The sequence below is a fragment of the Passer montanus genome, unplaced genomic scaffold (assembly GCF_014805655.1).
Source record: "Passer montanus isolate IOZ18808 unplaced genomic scaffold, ASM1480565v1 scaffold251, whole genome shotgun sequence".
In the NCBI taxonomy this organism is placed as follows: Eukaryota; Metazoa; Chordata; class Aves; order Passeriformes; family Passeridae; genus Passer; species Passer montanus.
Window position 1 is genome coordinate 1 of NW_024367162.1, and position 11646 is coordinate 11646.

Genomic DNA, 11646 nt, shown 5'->3' on the forward strand with positions numbered 1-11646 from the left:
GTCCAGCCTCTGCTCTAGGGCAGCCTTCCTAAGGCATCAGTGGAGTCATTCTCTCTGGGAGTGTTCCAGAGGTGTCTGGATGTGCTCTTGTGTAAAAGTTTTGGGGTGATGATGATGATGCTGGCACTGGATGATGCTGAAAGGCTCTCCCATTGATTTTGGGATCTGCTCTCCCTACAGCTATAAGAGCATCCAGAGGATCCTGTACTGGCTTTGCTCAGTTCTCATGAACTCTCATGAAAAACCTGGGAAAAAATCAGCTTTTCTGCTCCTATTCCCTGCTTAGCTCCCTCTCTGGCTCTCCAGTTACAATCCTCTATTTGATGATTTGGTTTTGCCTTAAAACAACACCAGGACAACACAAAGAGAAGAATTTTATTTCAGACAAATTGCAAAAGGATCCTGGGAAGGGCAGGAAAAGGCACAAACCCTCATTCACGTCATGAATCACACAAGCCCAAACCCAAAAACAATTGCAATATTTCTCAACTCCCTCCAGACCTGACATTTAAAGCTCACATACATTTCCTGCAAGCCTTACAAGAGCTTCTTAAAAATATTCTTGGCTGCAGATAAGTGGTGAAGCACCAAATCTAAGCCATGCACACCAAGAATTTTAGCCCAAATATTCATTAGCCTTTATTCTTTAAAAAAAAATTAAATTAAAGAATGAAAAATCAGTGTAAGACACTCATTGAGCCACATCTGGAGGATTATAAGGGAGAAATAAAACACCACTTGGTTTTCAGATGGATGATCAGGATCTTAAGGTCCCAAAATGCCACTAAAATCCACTAAACAGGTCATATTTTTCTTTGAAACCCTCTTGGATTTTAAATTATGTGCAGTCGAAGGAGTAGGACACAGAGCCAGTCCTTTTCCCTTAAAAGCTCATCATGGCTAAGTCAAACTTGCAAACCCAGAAAGGATTTGCCCAAGAAAGGCTCCTTAAGACTGAAATAATAAAAGTGTTGAGCAGTTGTTAAGCCTGGCCTTAAGTCACAACATCTGGGCTGTTTGTGCTGGGGCTGTTCCTTCTCCTGGGGTATTGTTTGTCTGGGCTGTTTATCCTGGGAGTTTTATTTAATCTGGGCTGTTTGTCCTGGGGCTGTTCCTTCTCCTGGGGTGTTGTTTGTCTGGGCTGTTTATCCTGGGAGTTTTATTTAATCTGGGCTGTTTGTGCTGGGGCTGTTCCTTCTCCTGGGGTATTGTTTGTCTGGGCTGTTTATCCTGGGAGTTTTATTTAATCTGGGCTGTTTGTCCTGGGGCTGTTCCTTCTCCTGGGGTGTTGTTTGTCTGGGCTGTTTATCCTGGGAGTTTTATTTAATCTGGGCTGTTTGTGCTGGGGCTGTTCTTTCTCCTGGGGTATTGTTTGTCTGGGCTGTTTATCCTGGGAGTTTTATTTAATCTGGGCTGTTTGTCCTGGGGCTGTTCTTTCTCCTGGGGTGTTGTTTGTCTGGGCTGTTTATTCTGGAGGTATTGTTTATTCTGGGGAGTTTTATTTAATCTGGGCTGTTTATCCTGGGGGTGTTGTTTATTCTGGAGTGTTGTTTCTCCTGGGGGTGTTTATTCCAGGGCGTTTCTCCTGGGGATTGTGGTTTATCCTGGGGGTGTTTGTCCTGGGGTGTTGTTTATCTTGGGGTATTGTTTGTCCTGGGGGTGTTGTTTATTCTGGGGTGTTTATCCCAGGCTGCTTGTACAGGGGCTGTTGTTTCCCTGGGGCTGTTGTTTATCCTGGTGGTTTTTTTTCCCCTGGGCTGTTGTTCCTCCTGAAGCTGTTGTTTCTCCTGGAACTGTTGTTTCTCCTGTGGATGTTGTTTCTCCTGAGGGTGTTTCTCCTGGGGTGTTGTTTCTCCTGGTGTTTTTTTTTTTCCCTGGGCTGTTGTTTCCCTGGGGCTGTTCTTTCTCCTGGGCTGTTGTTTCCCTGGGCTGTTCTTTCTCCTGGGCTGTTGTTTCCCTGGGCTGTTGTTTCCCTGGGCTGTTGTTCAGGCCGGGCTGTTCTCTGTCCCGCAGGCCGGAGCTGGAGGACGCGGGCTGGCAGGAGCTGCCGGGGTGCCAGGCAGTGGCTGGCACAGGCTGTGACTTCTCCTCGGCCATCTCCGAGTACTACGATGCCCACTACGTGCGCGTGAGGGCCCAGGCAGGGCCACTGCTGTCCCCGTGGTCCGAGGTGCTGGAGATGGTTCCAGAACACGTCGGTACGAGCTCGGGGTTTGCAGGGACACTTTGCTTCATTCAGCACCTTGGGAGGGTCCTGCTCCCCTGCCCTGCTCAGGTGGGACCCCTCTGCAGAGCCTCCAGCCCTGAGATCCAGCAGCAGGAGCACCTGGAGCTGCTGGGAGATTCCAGAGGGGCTGCTCCAGGGCTGGGAGAGCTGGGGGGGCTCCCCTGGAGAGGAGAAGCTCCAGGAGAGCTCAGAGCCCCTGGCAGGGCCTGAAGGGGCTCCAGGAGAGCTGCAGAGGGACTGGGGACAAGGCCTGCAGGGACAGCACCCAGGGAATGGCTGCCAGTGCCAGAGGGCAGCAATGGATGGGATCTTGGCAATGAGGAATTGTTCCCTGGCAGGGTGGGCAGGGCTGGCACAGGGTGCCCAGAGCAGCTGGGGCTGCCCCTGGATCCCTGGCAGTGCCCAAGGCCAGGCTGGGCACTGGGGCTGGAGCAGCCTGGCACAGGGAAGGTGTCCCTGCCCTGGGATGAGATGATGTTTAAGGTCCTTCCAACCCAAAGCAGTCAGGAATGAGGGATTTTGGAAAAACCACGTGTGGTTTCCACTGCTGGTAACAGCAGCACAGGGGGAGTTTCCCAACAGGAACATAAGATCAGGCATCTGCAGGTCATGGAATGCTGCAGTTCTGTCTTTTCTGGGAAGGGAAAGCTATTCCAGGTGCTGCTGGTTTCCTGGCTGAATTTCCTGTCACTCTGTATTTTCCAAGATTATTTATTGGAAGTCCTTTTTGACAGTAGATTTTTGTAGACTCCCTAACTGGTCTGGACTGGGAGGGACCTTAAAGCCCATCCCATTCCACCCTCTGCCATGGGCAGGGACACCTTCCATAGACCAGGTTGCTCCAAGAACCCCATTTTTGGGAAGTTTGTGGCTTTTCAGCAGTTCCAGTGGTACTGAAGCTCTCCTTTTATGCTGGATTTGTTGGACTGAGCTAAGTCTCTTGCCTTGCAGGTTTTAGAATAATTTATGCTGATTTTTTTTGAAAACATTTGCTGCTAATATTTAATTTTAACTGCTTTTAGAACCTGGTGATGGTAGTTGGTTGTTAGGTTAAATTTCTTTTAGAAACTGCCTGAGTCATGAAAACTTAACATCCTGTAGGTGATTATTCAAAAGAATTAAAAATAAGATAACATAGGCAGGTATTTAGGTTTATTATTGTGTACTGCTTTTGGGGTGTATTTTCTCAAAGTAGACATATTTAACTTCTTTTTTCTTTCCATATTTGCAGCTCAGATTGGTCCACCAGGACTGGAATTGCAGTCCACAAATGGAGTGGTGAAAGTTATGGTTTCTCCTCCAGAAGCAAATCAGAGGAAAAAAATGTGGATCAATGACCTGAGTTTTAAATATAACCTGGTCTTCTGGGAAAACTCCTCACATGCTCAGGTATGAGCCCTTCCTTTTTGTTACTTAACCTTAGCAGAACTGCCAGAGATGGAATTTAATTTGTGCTCTGAAATGGAGTTGTTTGATTCTGTCACTGTTTAACTGCTCCTGTGTGTTTGCAGGTTTTTTTTTCTTGGTGGGAAGATTTTGTCCTTACCGTAGGATTGTTTTATTGGGATTGCCCTGATCCAGGGACTTTTTTGAGTTGTTGCCATTGTGAACTGGTTTCCAAGGCAGCATGAGTGTCCTGCAGAGCACCCAGAGCTCTCCTGTGAAGAGCAGGGGAGAAACTCTTCCTTTTTTATCTTTTTTAGGGAAGTGAGAGTCAGCTAAATCAGGGCAGGGATCAAAGGGCAGTCTGTGTTCTTTTGGGAGATCAGATCAAATTCATCACTTCAGAAAGGACCTGAGGGGCTGGGAAGGGGCTGGAGAATTGCTGAGGAGCTGGGAAGGGGCTGGAGAATTGCTGAGGAGCTGGGAAGGGGCTGGAGAATTGCTGAGGAGCTGGGAAGGGGCTGAGGCTGGAGCAAAGGAGGCTCAGGGGCCCTTGTGGCTCTGCACAAGTCCCTGGCAGGAGGGCACAGCCAGGAGGAAGCACAGGAATGAGGAAAGGACAAGGGGAAATGGCCTCAAGGTGCACCAGGGCAGGTTCAGATTGAAGACAGAATAAAATTCCCCTCTCAGAGTGCTCAGGCCTTGGGCTGAGCTGCCCAGGGAGGTTTGGAGCCCCTGGAATTGCCCCAGAGGAGTCCTTGGGGACAGGGTTTGGGGTGGCACTGGGTGATCCTGGAGGGTTTTCCCACCTCTGGGATTTTGGGGTTGCACACCAAAGCAGCACAAGGCCCAGAAGAAGAGTTGGGTAAGGTCAGTCAGCAGCAAGGCTGGGAGCCAGAGGCAGAGGAGAGAGGAGTGTTTGGTGATGGAGGGGTGGGAATGTCCTGCTTCATCCTGGGATGTCTCTGGGGTGAACAATCCCTCCCCACTCCCATGGCAAAGGAGCCCAAATATCCCTGCCTGTCAGTCTCTGGCTGAGCTGCAAACTTCCCTTTAGGATTTCTCCAGCTCAAACACTGTCCTGCTTTCTCTATTTCACCTTTTTTTAGGTGGGGGATGGTACAAATGGGCTGAAACCTTACAAAATGATCATTTAAAAATGTTCTGGGGAAGCACAGCTCCCCTCACAGGCTCTTTGTGTTTGTTTCTTCCAGCTCCAGAGTAAAAACATCTTCCCTGTTGACACCATTCTTGACCTTGCCCCAGACAGCACCTATTGCTTCAAAGTGCAAGCAAACCTCCCCAGGGAGGGAAAGGAAGGCTTGTTCAGCCCCACCAGCTGTGTGAAAACCACCCAGAAAGGTACCCAGGAAATCAGTTTTACCTGCAAGTGATGGCTTCTGTTAAACTGGCACACAGCCACGTGGTCTGAAGCAGCAGGAATGGGCAGAAGGGCCAAATTCCTCCTCTTTTTGGCATAAAAAATATATATATTATACATATTTGCCCTTCTTAATCAACATAAAATATGTCAAGGGTAGAGTTTTAATAGTAGAAGAAAGTTTTTGCCATGAGGCAAACTTGGACATTAATTTGGAGCAAAAACTTCTTTGTGTGCTTTGCAAAACTCTTCTTTTTGAATCAGTGACTGAAGCAGGAGGTAAAAAAACCAAAAGCCTCTGGGATACTTGGCACTCAATGAATGCACAGAAAGTTGAGCTGGGCTTAAAAAAAATGCTGTTTTTTTTATAATCCTTGGTGAATTGATTGTTCCAGCTGCTGAAGAAAGGCAGCTCAAAGGGGGCAGTTTGCCACCTTGTTATGTAAAATTAAATTATTCTCTGTGCTCTGCAGTTGATTTAGATGTTTATTTTAGGAAAAAATAACTGCAGAAAGTCAAATATTAGATTGGACAGGGGTGGTACCTCATAATGAGTTAATGGTACATCAAAATGTAAGTAATTGATGGTAAATGAAAATTAATTTGTACACATAATACATTAATTAATACACATCTGTGTCTTTAAACATATTAAAAGAATACACATGTATTTTTTAAATATTAAAATAATATATGTGTATCTTAAAATATTACAATAACTGATACATGCAAGTTTTTATTATTTTAATAAAATATTAAGTATCTCATTCATATTTTAATAAAATATTAAAACAAAAATAAAAATGTACAATAAATACAGATGCGTATTTTATACACTTTTCTCCTCATGTTATTCCCAAACCAGTTTATTTCTGCTCCTCTCAATATTTGTATAGTTTAGTTTTGTTCTGAATTGATTTTAACTGAATTTTTAATTAAAGGCTTGATAGGATGCTTTGCACATCACAGCCTGTGACTTGCAATCTGTACAATGAATAATCTTTATGTTTTCATTATTGCCATGAGAAATGTCCATTCCCTGTCCAGAACATGAAGTTTTTGGGTAACTTTGGGTTTCTTTTTCCCCCTGAGCAGTGAACGACCCCCTGTGTGCCACCAACCTGAGTGTCCTGGCTCTGAACATGAAATTCCACCTGCTCTGGAGCAGCCAGGAAAATCAGGATGTGAGCTACAACGTGCAGTACCTGCTGTGAGTGCAGCCACTGCCACTGAAACCCCTTTCATTGTGTGCTGCAATGTTTCCTAGAGGTTAAAATGAAATATTTGCTGGCTTTGTGTGCTCATGGGAGCATGAATTCACTGCTGCTGAAAGAATTCCATGTCACACCTGGGATTTCAGGGCACTGGGCTGCTTTTGGGGGGGTTCAGCTCCTGATGGAAGGGACTCCTAAATGCTGAGGGACATTTTTAAAGCTGGGAAGCTTGAACTGCTTAGTGGCTTTTTGAATGTGAAGAAATCAGATGAGTAAAAGTGAGCAAAAATACAGGTGGTGGAGGTTTCAGTTGGCAGCAGCTTGGGTTTCTTCTGGGCAGACCCAAATAGGGGAGAAAACCCAAGGCAGCACACTGTGTCACATAAAGAAATGTGTCACATAAAGAAATGTGTCACATAAAGAAATGTGTCCCACAAAAGAAATGTTGTGTCCCATAAAAGAAATGTTGTGTCCCATAAAAAGCCCATCAAGTCTCATGAAAACCCCCTCATGTCACATGAAATAACCCTTGTATCACACCAAACCCCATCACATCACCCACAAAACCACTGTATCACATAAAGAAAACCAGATAAAAATCATATTGCACCAAAAAACAAGGAATGCCATAAAACCCCCATGATATCCCATAAAACCCCATCAAATCAATCCATAAAATCCCATTGGGAAGCAGCTCTATAAACCTGTATCTCAATCTCCAGCTGCTGCATAAATGTTGTGGCCAGCACCTAAGAGAAGAGGAGGGATCCCCTGGCATTCCTTGGGAATTCTTTGGCATGGCAGGAAAGCAATGGACTGCACAGAGCTACGTGAGAACTTCTCATTTGGATTCTCAGAACATCCCATTTCTCTGCTGAGGCTTGGCCAGAGCCCTGATTTGTGTTTTATCTTCATTGTTCCACTCAGAAATGTCTCATGTTAAAATGCTGGATTTTTTGGTTTGGTTTGGTTTTTTATTACTAGAGGCCTTTTTGCCCAAAACTGAGCAAGTGCAGCACAAACAAATGTGATTTTCTAGAGGAGTTGAGGGAGCTGACATGAAAACTCTTGACTTCTCTGTTGCAGTGGCTTCTGGAAGAAGCTCAATGATGATTACTCAGACAAGTGGCTCAGTGTCCCTGGCTGTGAGAGCACCACCAGCACCTGCTGCAACTTCTCCTCCATCATCACCCCCAATGGATTTTATTACCTGCGAGTGCAGGCCAGGGAGGGACACAACAAATCCTGCTTCTCCAGGGAAGTCAAAGTGGATCCTCTGAAAACAAGTAAGGAAATGCTTCCCTGGAGTGCTCATTGCTCAGCAAACTCCTGCCAAATGGCTTCATGAGCTGACAGGAGCCTGCAGAGGGGGTTTCACAAGAATATAGTGAAATTCATGGAAATGTTTCTCAGGAACATTTTATATATATATAAACATATAACATATATATATATATAAATATTTAACATATATATTCTGTATAAAACTGTGAAATCATACTTCTAGCTCTATGATTCTTCAAAGTTATCATGGATTTCACTGGCAGTCTTTGAAGCAATGTTTTAAGTTGGATTTTAATGATTTATTTTCTTGTTTTCAGATGGAATTGGCCCTCCTGGTGTAAGGCTGGACCTCAGTGACACTTTGCTCCACATCCTTATTTCTCCTCCAGGAGGAGATGAGGATGAAGTCATGAGGGACCATTATGACTTGTCCTACAGGATCCTGTACTGGAAGAATTCCTCAGATATGAAGGTGTGAACAAATTACATGCAATATAAAATTGATTCTGACTTAAATCCTGAGTTCCCATTCTCCCTGAGGAGCTCCTTTCCAAAAGAGGCACATTTGTGGTGTATCAGTCTTTTAAAAAGTCAATTTATTGGACTTTTTAATGAAAGGTTCTATCAAAAACCTGAGCACTGTGACTTTTATCCCCCAGTGGCTGGGATTTTTATGTAACTCTTTCAGAAATGTGATCACTGTGATTTTATCTCCCAGTGATGGGGTAAAATCTCCATTTCCATGGATGTGTCTGTGTGTGATGGGATGGAAGAAGCTCCTCAAACCCTGAAGTCCTGCATCCTTTCAGCTCGCATTTTAATGGATCTTTCCATGTTCTTTAAATACTTCTTAGGGTCAAATATTTCACAGTAATTGGTAAAAAGGGGGCAGAAGAGAAGGAAGCAAACTGCAGCAGGAAGGAGTTTCCTGGAAATTTGGGATTGTGACATTTCAGATTGGGGGAAGCACTTGGTTCTTGCCCAGGAAGTGTTTGCTGAGTTTTGTTTGGGAGTTAAGAGGGTGGTTTATTTATTTTACTGAATCTGGGTGCCCAGGGAGGTGCTGGAATTCCTGGAACTGTTCCAGAGGCACCTGGCTGTGGGACTGGGTGAGTGGGAAGTCTCCAGCCCTGCAGATTCTGGGCTTGCAGCAATGTTTGACATTTCACAGAGTCACTTCTCCAGCAGAGGCTGCAGCTCTCACCTGTTTGAGATTCCTGCCCGTGGATCTGATCCCTCCTTTTCCCTGTTGTGCTTTTGCCAGGAGGAGCTGAAGCAGAAGGAGGTGAAGCAGACCATAGCCACAGTCCCTGACGTGTCCCCCTCCACGCTCTACTGTGTCAGGGTGCAGGCCTTCTCTGAGCCCTACAACAAAAGCAGTGCCTACAGCCAGCAGCAGTGCATCCACACCCCTGCAGGTGGGCACAGCCTGGCAGCAATGCCCCTCTGCAGCTGGCATTGGTACCCTTCCCTGGGAAGTCAGCTCTCCTGCCAGCACTGCCAGCACTGGCTGGGCAGAGAGCTTCACCTCCCAGCCCTGCATCTTGGGAGGGAGCAAGGAATCTGGAAATTCCACATTTTCAGGGGTGTTTTATCCTTGAAACTGTCTTAGTCCTTCTGGGAGTGAATCTCCTGTGCTGAAGGGTGAGGAGATAAATGAGATTTGTTAGGGCTGAAAGCTCATTGTGGTGCCAGGGGAGGGTGGGGGGATTGCACTCAGAACAGAAGAGCAAATCATGGTGAAGTAATTGGCCACATAAAATGTTATTAACACTGTGAAAATTTGTGACTCTTCAATTTGTGATTCTTAAAGCCAAGAAAATGTAATAACAGCAATGCCTGGCTCACATCCAGGATTCATTTATATTGTGGTACTCACTGCTGTGCCTCTTCAAGCCAAAAAAGAACCAAATGCTACTTTTTACCTGAATAAGAGAAATATTATAATTTATTTTCCTAGGTATTCCTCTTCCCCTTATCCTGCTGTTTCAGTGAATCTCTTTAAGTCCAAGCAGTGCCATCAAGACAGACCATGCTTTGTCTTTGCCATGTTTTTATAGCCCAGAGTGAAAATCTTCCACTCTTTGATCATGAAAGAAGACCTGATTGTGTCCTTTGGGTTACTTGGGAAGTGGCTGCTGGTGCCTGTTAATCTCAGTGTCACCAAACTCCTTTCAGTTTGTTGAGATAATCATGGAAGGGTTTGGGTGGGAAGGACCTTGTGGATCATTTAATTCCCCAGGGAAAACCTTCCCCTGTGCCAGGCTGCTCCAGCCCCAGTGCCCAGCCTGGCCTTGGGCACTGCCAGGGATCCAGGGGCAGCCCCAGCTGCTCTGGGCACCCTGTGCCAGCCCTGCCCACCCTGCCAGGGAACAATTCCTCATTGCCAAGATCCCATCCATTGCTGCCCTCTGGCACTGGGAGATATACTGTGGCTTCTTTGAGCAAAATTATCTCAGACACTGGCACAGCATCACTTTTCCCTGGTGCCCATGGCTGTGGGAATGTTGTGGAGTGTTTCCATCATGTGGAAATGTTGAATTATTTGATAAATTCTGCGGCACATTTGGAGCTGTGCTTTAATTTCTGCTGGTTCTGAACACCTCGACTGAATGGTTTTTATTCCCTATTTTAGGAACACCTTTACCTCTGATCATTTTTGGCATTTTCATGGGTGCCCTGCTGGTTGTCCTGCTGGTGGCCACTCCTCTTGTTTTTGTGCTCTACCAAGCCTACAACAAGATCAAATACGTGTTCTTCCCCTCCTGCCAGCCCCCCCTGAACATCGAGGTGAGCTCTGACTTCAGTCATCACACAGCTTCTTTGTAGGAAAATGAGCTTGAAATATCATGGAAAAAAAGATGTTTGTCTGTTATGGGTCAGCAGGGCTCATTTCAGAGGTTTTAGCAGTGGTCTCCAGAGCTTGGTCCAATCTCCAGCTTGGCACAGGGGCTGCTTAGCTGGGAGCCTGTTCTGGAATGAGAGGGGCAGCACTCAAGTGTGTCTTGAAACCCCTGTACCTGCATTTTCTTTTCATTCTTGTGGCCTCCCCAGGCTCTAATCCATGAAATGTTGCAATTCTGTGGTGGCTGACAGCTGAGAACAGGAAAAGGGCTGAGGTGAAATGTTGGAGTCACCCTTGAGTGTTGGAATCTGTGAATGCAGCTGGGATCTGTCCCAGGGACCCCTGCCCACCTTCCCAGTAAAGATAAATCACATTTGTGTGACTGTGATGTTTAGCAGAATTGGTATCTAATGATTGAAATCAGTATATAATTATTATTTAATTAGTATTTAATGATTGAAGTCAGTATATAATTATTATTTAATTGGTATTTCATGATTGAAATCAGTATATAATTATTATCTAATGATTGAAATCAGTATATAATTATTATTTAATTAGTATTTCATGACTGAAATCAGTATATAATTCCTATTTCTGGCTGTCCCTCTCCTCCCCTTCTGTCCCCAGGGCTTTGGGGCACGGCCCCTCAGCAGCCCTTACCTGGCAGCTGCAGCAGAGGAGTCAGTGGAGAGCTGCTGTGTGATCGAATCCATGGTCACAGAGGAGGGAAACCAGATTTTCTTCACAGACCCCAAACCCTGCAAGCAGAGCAGTCGAGACTCAGGCAATTATTCCAACGACGACAACACCTCTGGGAGCAAAGGGTCCAAGGAAACCCTGGAAAGGGAAATGCTCTGACTTCGGGCTGAGGAAATTCCTTTGTGGGATTGTCACCTTCACAAACGCCTCAAACCTCTTGGAGAGACCTTTGGGGTCCTGAGGGGGACACTGGGACCTTTGGGGTCCAGAGGGGGACAGTGTGACCCTTGGGATCCTGAGAGGGACCTTTGGGGTCCTGAGGGGGACACAGGGACCTTTGGGATCCTCAGGGGGACACTGGGACCTTTGGGATCCTGAGGGGGACAGTGTGACCTTTGGGGTCCTCAGGGGGACACTGGGACCTTTGGGATCATGAGTGGGACAGTGTGACCTTTGGGATCCTCAGGGGGACACTGGGACCTTTGGGGTCCTGAGGGGGACACTGGGACCTTTGGGGTCCTGAGGGGGACAGTGTGACCTTTGGGATCCTGAGTGAGACACTGGGACCTTTGGGATCATGAGTGGGACAGTGTGACCTTTGGGATCCTCA

The 11646-nt window shown here is 46.1% G+C and overlaps 1 protein-coding gene across 1 annotated transcript; it reads left to right on the top strand.

Annotated features, from left to right (window-relative positions):
* Positions 1-1885: 1885 nt before the first annotated feature.
* IFNAR1 (interferon alpha and beta receptor subunit 1) lies at positions 1886-11254 on the top strand. Its single transcript, XM_039711893.1, has 9 exons — positions 1886-2198; positions 3459-3616; positions 4825-4972; positions 6087-6201; positions 7292-7491; positions 7807-7961; positions 8754-8907; positions 10125-10279; positions 10965-11254. The coding sequence occupies exons 1-9, from the start codon at positions 2180-2182 to the stop codon at positions 11193-11195; spliced, it is 1335 nt and encodes a 444-aa protein (XP_039567827.1). The 5' UTR covers positions 1886-2179; the 3' UTR covers positions 11196-11254.
* Positions 11255-11646: the final 392 nt, after the last annotated feature.

Excerpts from the sequence above, each read along its gene's own strand:
- IFNAR1 (XM_039711893.1), top strand. Across the intron at positions 7,962-8,753 it reads AGAATTCCTCAGATATGAAG|GAGGAGCTGAAGCAGAAGGA; the intron begins GTGTGAACAAAT and ends TGCTTTTGCCAG. Across the intron at positions 8,908-10,124 it reads GTGCATCCACACCCCTGCAG|GAACACCTTTACCTCTGATC; the intron begins GTGGGCACAGCC and ends TCCCTATTTTAG.